Genomic DNA, 19,668 nt, shown 5'->3' with positions numbered 1-19,668 from the left:
TTGCCACGTTAGTGCTGCTTACCTACATGCTCATTGCTAGTTGGTTCTTGCTTGATGGCACCATAGTACCCATTACACATGATGCTGCACACCATAGTACCCATTACACATGATGCCGCACACCATAGTACCCGTTACACATAATGCCGCACACCATAGTACCCATTAAACATAATGCCGTGCACCATAGTACCCATTACACATGATGCTGCACACATAATGTCCCTTACACATGATGCCGCACACCATAGTACCCATTACACACATAGGCGTGCGCAGCCCGTTTTATTAGGGGGTGCACCATTGGAGGGGCGTGTCCATCACTATCTACTGGGCGTGTTCATCATCTATTATTACACATAAATCACTAGACATAATGTCACGCACAATAATGCCCATCACACATTATGTTAGGGCTTAAAAAAATATTAGTAAAACAGGGACAATAGGGACTGTGCACGTCGAATGCGCGCGCCAAGAATGAACACATACTTACATACATATTACACAGCCATTACATAGTATACCACATTCCATAATGCCCATTACACGTTGTACGTGTAATTCCCATTACACGTTACGCCTCACACCATGATACCATGATGCCCATTACACGTTACGCCTCAGACTGTGATGGCCATTACAGATTATGCCATGAGGGGGGGGGGGGGGGGGGGGGGGAATATGTGAAATGTTCTTTGCCAGGAGTCACATGCTCCCTGGGAAGGGGGTGGTTAAATGCTTGTTGACAAGGGGAGTTTCATGCTCATTGCTGGGGGTGCGCATTGCACACCAGTGCTCCCGTGAATCCGCACTTCCGGGTAGCGCTGGGCACTCTTCTTATAAGATGCCCACCGGAGCCGCTGCCTCCTTCCCTTTTGAGCCGCTGGCTGGATGCTACACGCCGCACACTGAAGCTACTTTACCTGTCAGCGGCAGGCAGCATCTGGTCAGCCGCTCAAAAAGTACCCAGGGGCAAATGCCCGCCCGTACACATAGTATACACACACACACACACACACACACACACACACACACACATACACACATACAAACATACAGAGCCCCCCACACATAGTATACATATGCACTGCCCCCCTTTGCTCACCCACATACACACATACAGATGTAGTATATACATAAAGAGCCCCCCCCACACATAGTATACATATATATATATATATATATATATATATATATATATATAGCCCCCTACAGTATGCACTAATATATATATATATACACACACAAACACAGTATACATATACACAGATATACACAGCCCACACATATATGCACACATAGTATACATACAGGCACAGCATGCACACACACAATGTCCTGTAGTATACACAGAGCCCCCTCCCACACACATAGTAAACATATACACAGCCCCCCTATGCACACATAGTATACTTACAACATGCTGATAAACACACACCTTTAAGACATAACATAAAAAAGTAGCCAGCATTATTAAAAACCAATATACCTTACCCCTCTAAAACAAAGTCATAGCCTCATAACATACACACCCCCCTGTTCCAGCTCACCTGCAGCACATTTCAATTTCAAACACAAGGAACAAGGAAGTCCTCACTCGGCCAGCACTGTTTAGTAATGCCTGGGAGGAGCTGTCATCAGCTCCCCCTACAGGCAGCCAGGGTCCTCACACGTCTGTCACTGCAGCCGGCTCCCGAAAAAAAAAAAAAAAGCTATTCTGTGATGTCGGACCTGGCTGCGATCGTGCGGAGGTGCCTGCCATTAGGAGGTGCCTGTGCACCCCCGGCACCCCCCTTGCGCACGCCTATGATTACACATAATGCCGCACACCATAGTACCCATTACACATGATGCTGCACACCATAGTACATATGATGCCGCACACCATAGTACCCATTACAGATAATGCCGCACACCATAGTACCCATTACACATAATGCCGCACACCATAGTACCCATTACACATAATGCCGCACACCATAGTACCCACTACACATGATGCTGCGCACCATAGTACCCATTACACATGATGCCGCGCACCATAGTACCCATTACACATGATGCCGCGCACCATAGTACCCATTACACATGATGCCGCGCACCATAGTACCCATTACACATGATGCCGCACACCATAGTACCCATTACACATGATGCCGCACACCATAGTACCCATTACACATGATGCCACACACCATAGTACCCATTACACATGATGCCGCGCACCATAGTACCCATTACACATGATGCCGCGCACCATAGTACCCATTACACATGATGCTGCACACATAATGTCCCTTACACATGATGCTGCACACATAATTCCCCTTACACATGATGCTGCACACATAATGCCCCTTACACATGATGCTGCACACCGTAATGCCCCTTACACATTAAGCCACACATTATGCGTAATGCCCCCACATACCGCCACTTGTAGCGCCCCTTAAGCAATGCCCCCAAAAGTGCCACTTACTGTAAATTTTTATATGAGCCTTCGCTGCTGCTGCTGCTGCTGCAGGGAGAGATGGAGAGCGGTGAAGCTGCTTCTATGGGGAGAGGAGCAGAGCGCAGCGCAGAGCACGCTCCCACTCCCCTCCTGGTGTCCCCTCTAGCCGAGTGGACATTTGAAATATTGTGCGCGCTGTTGTTGTGCGTGACGTGGGGGGAGCACGCCGGGCGCTGGCACCACATGAATAAAGGGGGGGCGGGCTGAGGTGAAAGCGTGGAGAAGAATTGGAGCAGAAGCTGCAGGGGTGACAGTCATTGACAGTTGGGCAGAGAGCAGGGGGCTACCCGGCTGTATTCAGAACACTGCAGGTCACGGCTGTTTGAAATAATACCCCTTTCACAACAGAAAATGCAGGGATTTACCCAGGAATATGGTCCCAGGATCATGCAGGGACATTCCCAGGCTGACCCCTTATACACCAGCCTTTTCTGGTGTGAGGGGGAGAGACAACCACTCCCCTCTCCTTACCCCCCTTTAACCAACCAGCTATATCTTCGGAACCAACTGACCCATTTACATGAGACCAGTATCATATTGAAGAACTTTTGAGTGGGCTTTGAATGATTTTGGTCCCGTGAAACTGGGCTGTTTGGTTCCAGAGAAATCTGCCCTCAAAGAACATAAACAGTCATGAAATTACATTTAAGAAATGAAAAAAAATGGTTTAACCTCAATATCCCTGGAACCAATTAACCCATATGGATCCAGCCTGGTATCAGATTGAAGGCCCAGCGATTTGGGTTAGACTGAGATCAACCTCGAGCTTCAGTGATGCTCGGTGGGTGGGGTGGGGGTCGGAATTAGCGGGTCCCATGTTATCCTATAGGGAAAACGTTCCAGCTTTGCCTGACAGTATCTCCGATTCCCAGGGGGCTAGAGACATGGAGCTGGGCGCACCCCCGGACCACCTCCTAAATTCGTCTCTGGCCTCACCTACTATGTAACTATGTAACTATATATAAATGGAGTGAAGCATTTGCTTGTCCTCCGGAATCTACTGCTTCAGGTAGATTTCAGCAAATTCAATTATTCATACTGCTTAGAACTTATCTGATTCCAGCTAGAATGGTAAAGTTTGGTGGGAGGGCTTCACATGTATGCCCCAGTGGCGTAGCTTTGTTTGGGGTGCCCCCACCCCGCCATTAATGGGGGGGCGCCCCCCCTCTCCCCGCCCATCCATCCGCCCGTGCCCCCCCGCCCGTGCCTCCTCCCCCCATTACCGCATGCTTACCTCTCCGCGCGTCCCGACTCCCCTCCTGGCTTCAATTAATTCTATGCAGACGGACCACGATAAAATGGCCGCCCCCATACCGCAGACAGTTTCAGAGAACAGTCTGCTTTATGGGGCTCCATAGCATTGATTGAAGCCAGGAGGGGAGCCGGGACGCGCGGACAGGTAAGCCTGCGGGGGATGGGGGGCAGGGGGATTACTATAGCACTGCAGCCCCCCCGGCGCCCCCATATGCACAGCGCCCCCCCGTGACCGCAGGGGCTGCGGTGCTATAGTTACGTCACTGGTATGCCCTAAATGTCAGGGAACCGCTGGAAACTTTTGGCATTAATTATGGGACTGCCCAGTGGTGAAACCCTTTTGGGATCAGGTGATACAAGCTATGACTGTTACAGGAATCACCCAAATTAATCTAAACGCCCCCATACATTAGTCCGACTTGTCCTAGGGACAAGTCGGACCTGATTTCCCCTGAAGCTCCCCAGGAGGGGGGACACACGATAAGGTACTTGATGTGCCAAGTTTTGCATATGATAAATTGCATGTCCCCGGAGAGCTGCAGGAGGATGGAGCCGTGCGGGGGAAGTCAGCGGGCAGGGATGCCGGCTAATAGAGAGCCAGGCAGAGGGAGCAGGGTGTCGGGCAGGGAGAACTTGAAGATGCTGGCTGCCAGGCAGCGGTGGGAGCCGGGAGAAGCAGAGCACTTGAGCCATTGATTGGCTTCCTTGTCATATGTATGGGCGTTTTTTTGTTCAAGTGCTCTGCTTCTCCCGGCTCCCACTGCTGCCTGGCAGCAAGCGTCTTCTCCCTACCCGGCGCGCTGCTCCCGCTGTTACCACAATAGCTTCCTCCTGCCCGGCTCCCTACGTAGCCTCCCCCTGCTCCCTCTGCCTGGCTTTCTATTAGCCGGCATCCTCCGCCTGCTGACGACCCCCGCACGGCTCCAGGGCCGGGCTGCACATAAGATTTAGCAAATCTTATGTGCAACCGTCCGACCTTCCGACTCTGATCCGATGCACACGGGACCGCACATCGGATCGGACGGAATGTCTACAAGTGCGATTTGGGCCAATTTCACGGCCTGATTCATCCTAATCGGGTGAAATCGTGCCCAAATCGCATAGTGTATGGGGGCCTTAACACCTAGGTTTTGCTGCCTTGGAGAGTCTGGTGACAATGGCCTGGATAAACATACTAGCCAGTATGCTATTAATCTATGTACATTGGCTAAAGTCTGCCTACTGTAGCTAGACTCTGGATGGCTTCCTCGGCTCCTGACTTTAAGGCCTGGACTTCCTTGGTTTATACTACAGTACAGCATGAGAAATATTTATTTATTATTCTTAAGGCTGAATCCAAATTTGATTTGGTTTTGATGGCTTTCTTCAAAATATGCATCCCCTCAACATTCCATTAATTGATTAACCCCTTCCCGACATTTGACGTACATTTACGTCATGGTCGGGATGTACTTCCTGACGCATGGCATAAATGTACGTCATGACTTTAAAGTGTCACCGCGTCTATAGACGCGGTGACAGAGGGACGATGGCTGCTGCCCCCCCCATCGGCGATCGCTGTGATTGGCTGTTCAAATGTGAACAGACAATTGCAGCGTTTTCTGTGTACCGGCGAATAACGACGCTCGGTAACACAGGGATCGGTGGTGATTGGTGCTGTTAAGTACAGCACCAATCACCACCGGGTGTAAAGGGGTCACTGGTGGTCACCCCACCTCACCCCACCTGCCCCCAAGGCTGTGATTGGTCCGTCGGACCGACGGACCAATCACAGCCATTACACCTCAGAGGAAATAATGGAGACAGCCCTGCAGCCGCCATTCCGGTCAGGAACAGCGTGCAGAGCGGTCTCCGTGCCCATCTGTCCTCTTATACTGACCTGATCAGCGTTGTGGTGTGGTGGCATCCGTGCTGCCTGCTGCTGGTGCTTCCTGGTTGTTGGTGCTTCCTGCTGTTGTGCTGCTGCTGCTGCTTGTTGTGCTGCTGCTGCTGCGGTGTCATTGTGTCATATTATATAATATTGTGTAATATAATTTTGTCTCTGCTGCCCCCTGCTGCCCCCCTTTTGTGCTGATCAGTATAAATTAACTGATCAGCAACTTTTTTGGGGTGCAGGTTTTTTTTTTATATATACCCCGTCAGGTTGCACCAAAAGTTGTGTGCCTGCTGCCCCTCACTGCTAATCAGTGTTGCATCACTGATCAGCATTTTTTTTTTTTTTTTTGAGGGTGCTGTGGGGTTTTTTTTTTTTTAATTTTTACACCCACGGTGATTTTGTGGGTGTCCTGTGGCCGCTGAGCGCTGATCAGTGACGTACATCACTGATCAGCATTTTTGGCACAGGGCTGATCTAATTTTTTTTTTTTGGATAAAATTCCTGTTGCCTTTGACTCATCAGCAGTTTTTTTTTTATTTGTTTTTTTTGGAGGGTGCTGTGGGGTTTTTTTTTTAAATTTTTTTTACACCCACGGTGATTTTGTGGGTGTCCTGTGACCGCTGAGCGCTGATCAGTGACGGACGTTACTGACCAACATCTGTGCTCAATTTTTGGCGCAGGAGCTTTTTTTTTTTTCTTTTAACCCCTTCAAGGTTGTACCAAAAGCTGCCTTGAAGCTGCTGCCCCTTAAGTGCACTTACACGTGTTAAAGCACTACATACACACTACATACCCCCCGTGTTGAAATAAAGTTTGTACCCCCCCTACACTATACATGTGTTGAAACACTACACTTACACAAACACAAAAATAATAAAAATGTCCCAATCACCCCAAAGACTGTTTTCAGCGGAGGAGGCATATGCCCTTATTGCCTCTGACACTGACACAGCCAGTGAAGTAAGTGATGAATTTGCATTCGTCTTAAGCTCCTCTTCCTCTTCTAGTGATGAGGGACCCCCTCAAAGACGCCCCCGTAGAGCAGCTGAGACCCCCCCCCCCCCCCCCCAATGATTGATCTCGTATGGACCCCACCACCAGACAATTTTGAGCCCCAGGTTCCTGAGTTTTTGGCCAACCCAGGAATCCAATTTGATACTACAGGCCTCAAAGAAATTGACTTTTTCAAAGTCTTTTTCTCTGATGATTTTATAAATTTAATGGTGGACCAAAGTAATTTATATGCCCAGCAGTTTATTGCCCAAAACCCCACGTCATCATTTGCTAGGTGGACCCCTGTAGATGCAGTAGAGATGATGACGTTTTGGGGTCTGGTGTTACATATGGGCATAGTTAAAAAGCCAGAAATTAGGCAATATTGGAGTACAGATGTTCTGTACAGCACCCCACTTCATCGTATGGCCATGACCCGGACTCGTTTTGAGATTTTTTTACAACGATAATGCACAGTGCCCACCCAGAGATAATCCCACCTTTGACCGGCTATTCAAAGTCAGGCCGGTCATTGATCATTTCAGCGCCAAATTTGCTGAGATGTACATCTCAGCAAATTCATTTGTGTAGACGAGTCACTTATACATTTTAAAGGAAGGGTTAAATTCCGCCAGTACCTTCCCAATAAGAGGGCAAGGTATGGCATAAAAATGTATAAGCTGTGCGAAAGTACCTCAGGGTACACCCACAGGTTTAGGGTATATGAAGGGAAGGACACAAGAATTGAACCGCCAGAATGCCCCCCTCCCTCGTAGGTGTTAGTGGAAAGATTGTCTGGGATTTAGTGCACCCCTTCCTGGATAAGGGTTATCACCTCTATGTGGATAACTTTTACACCAGCATCCCCCTGTTTAAGGCCCTTGGTTCAAGAGGTACAGCAGCTTGCGGTACTGTGCGCAAGAACCAAAGAGGCCTCCCAAAAACGCACATTGCCCAATTACTGAGAAAGGGTGAAAGCAGGGCACAATCCACCGAAAATATGTTGTTGGTCAAATATAAGGACAAGAGGGATGTCCTTATACTGACAACAATTCACGGAGACAGTACCACCTCCGTCCCTGTACGAGGTACCAGTACCCACACCTCAAAACCTATTTGTATCCTAGATTACAATAAGTACATGGGCGGAGTGGATCTTTCAGATCAGGTACTGAAGCCGTACAGTGCCCTGCGGAAAACAAAAATATGGTATAAGAAGCTGGCCGTGTATATCATCCAGATGGCACTGTATAACGCTTACGTACTATTCCGTTCTACCAGCCAGACGGGGACATTTACGCACTTTCAAGAGGAAGTCATAAAGGGCCTAATATTTGGGAACCAGCAGGCAGAGGGCCCCAGTACTTCTAGTACTGGCCCCAGTACTTCTAGTACTGGCCCCCGTATTGTATCAGGGCAGCATTTTCCTAACGAAATCCCCTCCACTGGAAAAAAGGGCAGGACACAAAAAAGGTGCAAAGTTTGCTATAAAAAGGGAATAAGAAAGCAAACTATTTTCCACTGTGAAACTTGCCCCGACAAACCCGGCCTATGTATGAAGGAGTGTTTTAAAATATACCACACATCTATGGATTATTAGGTTCATCATTTCACCGTGCTTCGGGGGTCTTGCTAATGCGACATAGCACCCACCATTCATTCCACCAGAATCTGTGCTGCAAAATCCAAATATCACTCCTTCCCTTCGGAGTCCTGCCATGCACCCAAATGGTATTTTTTGGTCACATATGAGGCATTGCCGTACTCGGGAGAAATTGCGGCACAGATTTTGGGGTGCTTTGTCTCCTTCATTCCTTGTGAAAATGAAAAATTTTGAGCCAGAACTGCATTTTTGTGTAAAAAAATGTAATTTTTCATTTTCACAGCCCAGTTGTACCAAAATTGGTACACTATACCCCTAAATGAATTCCCTGAGGGGTGTAGTTTGCAAAATGGGGTCACTTGTGGGGGGGTTCCACTGTATTGGTGCTTCGGGGGTCTTGCTAATGCGACATAGCACCCACCATTCATTCCACCAGAATCTGTGCTGCAAAATCCAAATATCACTCCTTCCCTTCTGAGTCCTGCCATGCACCCAAATGGTATTTTTTGGTCACATATCAGGCATTTCCATACTCGGGAGAAATTGCGGCACAGATTTTGGGGTGCTTTGTCTCCTTCATTTCTTGTGAAAATGAAAAATTTTGAGCCAGAACTGCACTTTTGTGTAAAAAAATGTAATTTTTCATTTTCACAGCCCAGTTGTTTGAAATGTACACTATACCCCTAGATGAATTCCCTGAGGCGTGTAGTTTGCAAAATGGGGTCACTTGTGGGGGGGTTCCACTGTATTGGTGCTTCGGGGGTCTTGCTAATGCAACATAGCACCCACCATTCATTCCACCAGAATCTGTGCTGCAAAATCCAAATATCACTCCTTCCCTTCTGAGTCCTGCCATGCACCCAAATGGTATTTTTTGGTCACATATGAGGCATTGCCGTACTCGGGAGAAATTGCGGCACAGATTTTGGGGTGCTTTGTCTCCTTCATTCCTTGTGAAAATGAAAAATTTTGAGCCAGAACTGCATTTTTGTGTAAAAAAATGTAATTTTTCATTTTCACAGCCCAGTTGTACCAAAATTGGTGAAACCCCTGGGGGTTTGAAATGTACACTATACCCCTAGATGAATTCCCTGAGGGGTGTAGTTTGCAAAATGGGGTCACTTGTGGGGGGGTTCCTAACTTTTAGCATCTTATGGTGCCTAGAAACCTACATGGTGCCTAAAAAATAATCTCATAAAAAGGAGGCTCCAAAATCAAGTAGGTGCTCCTTCTATTATGAAGGCTGTGGTTTGGTCAACGTGCACACTAGGGCCACATATAGGATATTTATGAAAACAAAAGAATTGGGGAAATCAATTTTTAGTCACATTTCTCTAGTAAAATCTACTGTGTTCCTTAGAAAAATGTATTAAAATTGAAAAACTGCTAAAAAAATTAAATTTTGAAATTCCACCTACACTTTGTTTTAATTCCTGTGAAACACCTAAAGGGTTAACAAACTTCCAAAATGCTGTTTTGAATACTGTGAGGGGTGCAGTTTTTAAAATGGCATCATTTATGGGGGTGTCTCACAAACACGTCCCTCAAAGTCACATCAGAACTGAACTGGTCCCTAAAAAAATCAGTGTTTGAAATTTTCTTGAAAATTTTAGAATTTGCTATTCATATTTTAAGCCTCCTAGTGTCCAAAAAAATTAAAAGGAGGTTGAAATAATGATGGCAACATAAAGAAGACATATGGTCTTTGTTAGTTATTAACTATTTTGAGTGGTATGATTATTTGTCTCACAAGCAGAAAATTTAACATTTTGCAAATTGCTAAATTTCAATTTTTTTACGACATTTTGGTATTTTTCACAAATAAACACAGACTGTATCGACCAAAATTTACCACTAACTTAAAGTACAATGTGTCACGAGAAAACAATCTCAAAATCACTGGGATAAGTAAAAGCAATAAAAAGTTATCCCCACATAAAGTGATACATGTCAGATTTGAAAAAAAGGGCTCTGTCAGGAAGGCAAAAACAGGCTGCGGCGGTAAGGGGTTAATGCTCAGTTTTTTGTGTACTTTTTGGGCGTTTTAAGGAGAAGTATTTGTAGACCATTCTAATTCAATTCTACTAACAGTTTGGTCTATACTGTAGCCTTTTTGGGTGGTTCAAGGGTAATTGATTTGTACTGTGTCCTAGATTAAATATGAATATTTATTCTGTCCTCGTAAATGTTGTAAGTGTAATGATAAAATTGCTTACCATGTGATATTCTTATATATTTATTTAAATATATAATCAAATCTTTTTTTCTTTCTTAAATTATTATTTGTTTAAGTTTGTTAAGTTGTTGTTCATGTGAAAAAATCAATAAAAAATTACTCAATTCAAAAAAAGAAAAGCACATGAGGAGAGAGGGGACTGCTTGTTAGAGCTTACATTCTAAAGGTAACGGGCAGACAAACTGGGGTGGCACAGCAGGGATAGAAGTGAGCATACACAGAGGGCTAGTTATCCACCAATCAGAGTATGGAAGCCAGTCACAGTATGGAAGCATGTGGAAGGACAGGAAAAGTCACAGAGCTCGCATCCCGAAATTCTCATATCCGACGTTGGAATTCCCGTGTGACCCTGCCACACTCGGCCCCGAAAAGGGGCATGATGCCACACCCCATGGTAAATAGGCAATGCGCTAAGCAGAGCAGCTACCTCCTACGGCGCGTGGGCAAAATTTGGGGTCATGGCCTGTCGGCACGGGGTGTGATCTATAAATCTCATCACATCCATAAGGCCACACCCAGTTTTGAGGCGGTGGGGGCATGGCCATCAGCTTTGTGAGCTTCTGGCCATGCCCCCAACCCCTCTACACATTACAGTACCCAAGTGATCGCCTCCCTGCAGGTTACACATTACAGTACCCGAGTGATCGCCTCCCCGCAGGTTACACATTACAGTACCCGACTGATCTCCTCCCCGCAGGTTACACATTACAGTACCCGAGTGATCTCCTCCCCGCAGGTTACACATTACAGTACCCGACTGATCTCCTCCCCGCAGGTTACACATTACAGTACCCGACTGATCTCCTCCCCACAGGTTACACATTACAGTACCCGACTGATCCCCTCCCCGCAGGTTACACATTACAGTACCCGACTGATCTCCTCCCCGCAGGTTACACATTACAGTACCCGAGCTATCCCTTCCCCGCAGGTTACACATTACAGTACCCGACAGATCTCCTCCCCACAGGTTACACATTACAGTACCCGAGTGATCTCCTCCCCGCAGGTTACACATTACAGTACCCAAGCTATCACCTCCCCGCAGGTTACACATTACACTACCCGAGCGATCTCCTCCCCGCAGGTTACACATTACAGTACCCGAGCTATCCCTTCCCCGCAGGTTACACATTACAGTACCCGACAGATCTCCTCCCCACAGGTTACACATTACAGTACCCGAGTGATCCCTTCACCGCAGGTTACACATTACAGTACCCGAGTGATCTCCTCCCCGCAGGTTACACATTACAGTACCCAAGCTATCACCTCCCCGCAGGTTACACATTACAGTACCCGACTGATCTCCTCCCCGCAGGTTACACATTACAGTACCCGAGCGATCCCTTCACCGCAGGTTACACATTACACTACCCGAGTGATCTCCTCCCCGCAGGTTACACATTACAGTACCCGACTGATCTCCTCCCCGCAGGTTACACATTACAGTACCCGACTGATCTCCTCCGACGCAGGTTACACATTACAGTACCCGAGCTATCACCTCCCCGCAGGTTACACATTACAGTACCCGACTGATCTCCTCCCCGCAGGTTACACATTACAGTACCCGACTGATCCCCTCCCCACAGGTTACACGTTACAGTACCCGACTGATCTCCTCCCCGCAGGTTACACATTACACTACCCGAGCGATCTCCTCCCCGCAGGTTACACATTACAGTACCCGACTGATCTCCTCCCCGCAGGTTACACATTACAGTACCCGACTGATCTCCTCCCCGCAGGTTACACATTACAGTACCCGACTGATCTCCTCCCCGCAGGTTACACATTACAGTACCCGACTGATCTCCTCCCCGCAGGTTACACATTACAGTACCCGACTGATCTCCTCCCCGCAGGTTACACGTTACAGTACGCGAGTGATCACCTCCCCGCAGGTTACACATTACAGTCCCCGAGCGATCCCCTCCCCGCAGGTTACACATTACAGTACCGACTGATCTCCTCCCCGCAGGTTACACATTACACTACCCGAGCGATCTCCTCCCCGCAGGTTACACATTACAGTACCCGACTGATCTCCTCCCCGCAGGTTACACATTACACTACCCGACTGATCTCCTCCCCGCAGGTTACACATTACAGTACCTGAGCGATCACCTCCCCGCAGGTTACACGTTACAGTACGCGAGTGATCACCTCCCCGCAGGTTACACATTACAGTCCCCGAGCGATCCCCTCCCCGCAGGTTACACATTACAGTACCCGACTGATCTCCTCCCCGCAGGTTACACATTACAGTACCCGACTGATCTCCTCCCCGCAGGTTACACATTACAGTACCCGACTGATCTCCTCCCCGCAGGTTACACATTACAGTACCCGAGTGATCTCCTCCCCGCAGGTTACACATTACAGTACCCGAGCGATCACCTCCCCGCAGGTTACACATTACAGTACCCGAGCGATCGCCTCCCCGCAGGTTACACATTACAGTACCCGACTGATCTCCTCCCCGCAGGTTACACATTACAGTACCCGAGCGATCCCCTCCCCGCAGGTTACACATTACAGTACCCGACTGATCTCCTCCCCGCAGGTTACACATTACAGTACCCGACTGATCTCCTCCCCGCAGGTTACACATTACAGTACCCGACAGATCTCCTCCCCGCAGGTTACACATTACAGTACCCGAGCGATCCCCTCCCCGCAGGTTACACATTACAGTACCCGAGCGATCTCCTCCCCGCAGGTTACACATTACAGTACCCGAGTGATCGCCTCCCCGCAGGTTACACATTACAGTACCCGACTGATCTCCTCCCCGCAGGTTACACATTACAGTACCCGAGTGATCTCCGCCCCGCAGGTTACACATTACAGTACCCGACTGATCTCCTCCCCGCAGGTTACACATTACAGTACCCGACTGATCTCCTCCCCGCAGGTTACACATTACAGTACCCGACTGATCTCCTCCCCGCAGGTTACACATTACAGTCCCCGAGCGATCCCCTCCCCGCAGGTTACACATTACAGTACCCGACTGATCTCCTCCCCGCAGGTTACACATTACAGTACCCGAGTGATCTCCTCCCCGCAGGTTACACATTACAGTACCCGACTGATCTCCTCCCCGCAGGTTACACATTACAGTACCCGAGCGATCCCCTAACCGCAGGTTACACATTACAGTACCCGACTGATCTCCTCCCCGCAGGTTACACATTACAGTACCCGACTGATCTCCTCCCCGCAGGTTACACATAACAGTACCCGACTGATCTCCTCCCCGCAGGTTACACATTACAGTACCCGAGCGATCCCTTCCCCGCAGGTTACACATTACAGTACCTGACTGATCTCCTCCCCGCAGGTTACACGTTACAGTACCCGAGTGATCCCCTCCCCGCAGGTTACACATTACAGTACCCGAGCGATCCCCTCCCCGCAGGTTACACATTACAGTACCCGAGCGATCGCCTCCCCGCAGGTTACACGTTACAGTACCCGAGCGATCGCCTCCCCGCAGGTTACACGTTACAGTACCCGAGCGATCGCCTCCCCGCAGGTTACACGTTACAGTACCCGACTGATCTCCTCCCCGCAGGTTACACATTACAGTACCCGAGTGATCTCCTCCCCGCAGGTTACACATTACAGTACCCGAGCGATCGCCTCCCCGCAGGTTACACATTACAGTACCCGAGTGATCGCCTCCCCGCAGGTTACACATTACAGTACCCGACTGATCTCCTCCCCGCAGGTTACACATTACAGTACCCGACTGATCTCCTCCCCGCAGGTTACACATTACACTACCCGAGCGATCGCCTCCCCGCAGGTTACACATTACAGTACCCGAGAGATCTCCTCCCCGCAGGTTACACATTACAGTACCCGAGCGATCTCCTCCCTGCAGGTTACACATTACAGTACCCGAGCGATCTCCTCCCCGCAGGTTACACATTACAGTACCCGAGCGATCGCCTCCCCGCAGGTTACACGTTACAGTACCCGACTGATCTCCTCCCCGCAGGTTACACGTTACAGTACCCGAGCAATCTCCTCCCCGCAGGTTACACATTACAGTACCCGAGCGATCGCCTCCCCGCAGGTTACACATTACAGTACCCGAGTGATCGCCTCCCCGCAGGTTACACATTACAGTACCCGACTGATCTCCTCCCCGCAGGTTACACATTACAGTACCCGACTGATCTCCTCCCCGCAGGTTACACATTACAGTACCCGAGCGATCCCCTCCCCGCAGGTTACACATTACAGTACCCGACTGATCTCCTCCCTGCAGGTTACACGTTACAGTACCTGAGTGATCACCTCCCCGCAGGTTACACATTACAGTACCCGAGTGATCTCCTCCCCGCAGGTTACACATTACAGTACCCGAGCGATCCCCTCCCCGCAGGTTACACATTACAGTACCCGACTGATCTCCTCCCTGCAGGTTACACGTTACAGTACCTGAGTGATCACCTCCCCGCAGGTTACACATTACAGTACCCGAGTGATCTCCTCCCCGCAGGTTACACATTACAGTACCCGAGTGATCGCCTCCCCGCAGGTTACACATTACAGTACCCGAGTGATCGCCTCCCCGCAGGTTACACATTACAGTACCCGAGTGATCGCCTCCCCGCAGGTTACACATTACAGTACCCGACTGATCTCCTCCCCGCAGGTTACACATTACAGTACCCGAGTGATCTCCTCCCCGCAGGTTACACATTACAGTACCCGAGTGATCCCCTCCCCGCAGGTTACACATTACAGTACCCGAGCGATCCCCTCCCCGCAGGTTACACATTACAGTACCCGACTGATCTCCTCCCCGCAGGTTACACGTTACAGTACCCGAGCTTTCCCTTCCCCGCAGGTTACACATTACAGTACCCGACTGATCCCCTTCCCGCAGGTTACACAATAGAGTACCCGACTGATCCCCTCCCCGCAGGTTACACATTACAGTACCTGAGTGATCACCTCCCCGCAGGTTACACATTACAGTACCCGAGTGATCTCCTCCCCGCAGGTTACACATTACAGTACCCGAGTGATCGCCTCCCCGCAGGTTACACATTACAGTACCCGAGTGATCGCCTCCCCGCAGGTTACACATTACAGTACCCGACTGATCCCCTCCCCGCAGGTTACACATTACAGTACCCGAGCGATCTCCTCCCCGCAGGTTACACATTACAGTACCCGAGTGATCTCCTCCCCGCAGGTTACACGTTACAGTACCCGAGTGATCACCTCCCCGCAGGTTACACATTACAGTACCCGACTGATCTCCTCCCCGCAGGTTACACATTACAGTACCCGACTGATCTCCTCCCCGCAGGTTACACGTTACAGTACCCGAGTGATCACCTCCCCGCAGGTTACACATTACAGTACCCGAGCGATCACCTCCCCGCAGGTTACACGTTACAGTACCCGACAGATCTCCTCCCCGCAGGTTACACATTACAGTACCCGACTGATCTCCTCCCCGCAGGTTACACATTACACTACCCGAGTGATCTCCTCCCCGCAGGTTACACATTACAGTACCCGAGCGATCCCTTCCCCGCAGGTTACACATTACAGTACCCGAGCGATCGCCTCCCCGCAGGTTACACGTTACAGTACCCGACTGATCTCCTCCCCGCAGGTTACACGTAACAATACCCAAGTGATCGCCTCCCCGCAGGTTACACATTATAGTACCCGAGTGATCTCCTCCCTGCAGGTTACACATTATAGTACCCGAGTGATCGCCTCCCCGCAGGTTACACATTATAGTACCCGAGCGATCTCCTCCCTGCAGGTTACACATTATAGTACCCGAGTGATCGCCTCCCCGCAGGTTACACATTACAGTACCCGAGTGATCACCTCCCCGCAGGTTACACATTACAGTACACGAGCGATCACCTCCCCGCAGGTTACACATTACAGTACCCGACAGATCTCCTCCCCGCAGGTTACACATTACAGTACCCGACTGATCTCCTCCCCGCAGGTTACACATTACACTACCCGAGGGATCTCCTCCCCGCAGGTTACACATTACAGTACCCGACTGATCTCCTACCCGCAGGTTACACGTTACAGTACCCGAGCGATCCCTTCCCCGCAGGTTACACATTACAGTACCCGACTGATCTCCTCCCCGCAGGTTACACGTTACAGTACCCGACTGATCTCCTCCCCGCAGGTTACACGTTACAGTACCCGAGTGATCGCCTCCCCGCAGGTTACACGTTACAGTACCCGAGTGATCGCCTCCCCGCAGGTTACACGTTACAGTACCCGAGTGATCGCCTCCCCGCAGGTTACACGTTACAGTACCCGAGTGATCTCCTCCCCGCAGGTTACACATTACAGTACCCGACTGATCTCCTCCCCGCAGGTTACACATTACAGTACCCGAGCGATCGCCTCCTCGCAGGTTACACATTACAGTACCCGACTGATCTCCTTCCTCGCAGGTTACACATTACAGTACCCGACTGATCTCCTCCCCGCAGGTTACACATTACAGTACCCGAGTGATCGCCTCCCCGCAGGTTACACATTACAGTACCCGACTGATCTCCTCCCCGCAGGTTACACATTACAGTACCCGAGCAATCACCTCCCCGCAGGTTACACATTACAGTACCCGACTGATCTCCTCCCCGCAGGTTACACGTTACAGTACCCGAGTGATCGCCTCCCCGCAGGTTACACATTATAGTACCCGAGCGATCGCCTCCCCGCAGGTTACACATTACAGTACCCGACTGATCTCCTCCCCGCAGGTTACACAATACAGTACCCGAGCGATCCCCTCCCTGCAGGTTACACATTACAGTACCCGACTGATCTCCTCCCCGCAGGTTACACATTACAGTACCCGACTGATCTCCTCCCCGCAGGTTACACATTACAGTACCCAAGTGATCGCCTCCCCGCAGGTTACACATTACAGTACCCGAGCGATCGCCTCCCCGCAGGTTACACATTACAGTACCCGACTGATCTCCTCCCCGCAGGTTACACATTACAGTACCCGAGTGATCACCTCCCCGCAGGTTACACATTACAGTACCCGAGTGATCACCTCCCCGCAGGTTACACATTACAGTACCCGACAGATCTCCTCCCCGCAGGTTACACATTACAGTACCCGAGTGATCCCCTCCCCGCAGGTTACACATTACAGTACCCGAGTGATCGCCTCCCCGCAGGTTACACATTACAGTACCCGACTGATCTCCTCCCCGCAGGTTACACGTTACAGTACCCGACTGATCCCCTCCCCGCAGGTTACACATTACAGTACCCGAGTGATCGCCTCCCCGCAGGTTACACATTACAGTACCCGACTGATCCCCTCCCCGCAGGTTACACATTACAGTACCCGAGTGATCCCCTCCCCGCAGGTTACACATTACAGTACCCGACTGATCTCCTCCCCGCAGGTTACACATTACAGTACCCGAGCGATCTCCTCCCCGCAGGTTACACATAACAGTACCCGACTGATCTCCTCCCCGCAGGTTACACATAACAGTACCCGAGCGATCCCCTCCCCGCAGGTTACACATTACAGTACCCGAGCGATCCCCTCCCCGCAGGTTACACGTTACAGTATCCGACTGATCCCCTCCCCGCAGGTTACACATTACAGTACCCGACTGATCTCCTCCCCGCAGGTTACACATTACAGTACCCGAGGGATCTCCTCCCCGCAGGTTACACATTACACTACCCCAGCTCCCCTGTATCTGACCCCAGCTCCCCTGTATCTGACCCCAGCTGCCCTGCATCTCGCCCCAGCTCCCCGGCATCTGACCCCAGCTCCCCTGCATCTGACCCCAGCTCCCCTGCATCTGACCCCAGCTCCCCTGCATCTGACCCCCGCTTCCCTGCATCTGACCCCTGCTCCCCTGCATCTGACCCCAGTTTCCCTGTATCTGACCCCAGCTCCCCTGTATCTGACTCCAGCTCCCCTGCATCTGACCCCAGCTCCCCTGCATCTCGCCCCAGCTCCCCTGCATCTGACCCCAGCTCCCCTGCATCTGACCCCAGCTCCCCTGCATCTGACCCCAGCTCCCCTGTATCTGACCCCAGCTCCCCTGCATCTCGCCCCAGCTCCCTTGTATCTGACCCCAGCTCCCCTGCATCTCGCCCCAGCTCCCCTGTATCTGACCCCAGCTCCCCTGCATCTGACCCCAGCTCCCCTGCATCTGACCCCTGCTCCCCTGCATCTGACCCCAGTTTCCCTGTATCTGACCCCAGCTCCCCTGCATCTGACCCCAGCTCCCCTGCATCTGACCCCAGCTCCCCTGCATCTGACCCCAGCTCCCCTGCATCTGACCCCAGCTCCCCTGCATCTGACCCCAGCTCCCCTGTATCTGACCCCAGCTCCCCTGTATCTGACCCCAGCTCCCCTGTATCTGACCCCAGCTCCCCTGCATCTCGCCCCAGCTCCCCTGCATCTCGCCCCAGCTCCCCTGTATCTGACCCCAGCTCCCCTGCATCTCGCCCCAGCTCCCCTGTATCTGACCCCAGCTCCCCTGCATCTCGCCCCAGCTCCCTTGTATCTGACCCCAGCTCCCCTGTATCTGACCCCAGCTCCCCTGCATCTGACCCCAGCTCCCCTGCATCTGACCCCAGCTCCCCTGTATCTGACCCCAGCTCCCCTGCATCTCGCCCCAGCTCCCCTGTATCTGACCCCAGCTCCCCTGTACCATTCCAGCCTTACCCCAGCTTGTTCCAGTCCTGCCCATAAATTCCCTGGTCGCTGGGTTCCACATAAACTCCTTGAAACCATCCATGTATTGGCCGCATGATTTCTTCTGGCTAAGCGCTGCCATTGTGCCTCCAGCTCTAATCCAATATGTTCTCCAATTCCTCAGACAGTGGACACTAATCCAGGGATGCAGCCACCTGTCTATTTATCCTCTTACAGACTCCGCCCCTTCATGAATATTCATCAGAAGCACCTGCTATATCTGGTAACAGTAACTGAGTTATGGCGCAATAATAAAAGCTTTTAATAGAAACAGGATTTACCTTCATCTGCAACATAGTAAGTAACACTGGAAGTAACACTGGAAGTAACTAACACTGGAAGTAACACGGGAAACAGACACAAATACCCGTAGTCTTATTTCCATATAAACGTTTCTCTTCCTCTGCAAATCTCACCCCAATAATCCAAC

The 19,668-nt window shown here is 50.5% G+C and overlaps 1 protein-coding gene across 2 annotated transcripts in view; it reads right to left on the bottom strand.

Moving 5' to 3' along the window:
* Window positions 1–19,354, bottom strand: part of ATP1B2 (ATPase Na+/K+ transporting subunit beta 2) — a 69,040-nt gene extending 49,686 nt beyond the window's left edge. For both annotated transcript variants that reach the window (XM_083167923.1, XM_083167924.1), the window contains exon 1: window positions 19,209–19,354. In XM_083167923.1, the coding sequence (XP_083024049.1) occupies window positions 19,209–19,320 (112 nt within the window). In that variant the 5' untranslated portion in view covers window positions 19,321–19,354. The remainder of the gene's footprint in view (window positions 1–19,208) is intronic.
* Between the last annotated feature and the right edge of the window lie 314 nt (window positions 19,355–19,668).

This window comes from Crinia signifera, unplaced genomic scaffold, assembly GCF_055691185.1.
Source record: "Crinia signifera unplaced genomic scaffold, ASM5569118v1 HAP2_SCAFFOLD_107, whole genome shotgun sequence".
In the NCBI taxonomy this organism is placed as follows: Eukaryota; Metazoa; Chordata; class Amphibia; order Anura; family Myobatrachidae; genus Crinia; species Crinia signifera.
Note: the sequence above shows the minus strand (reverse complement) of the source record. Positions and strands in the feature narration are given on the sequence as shown.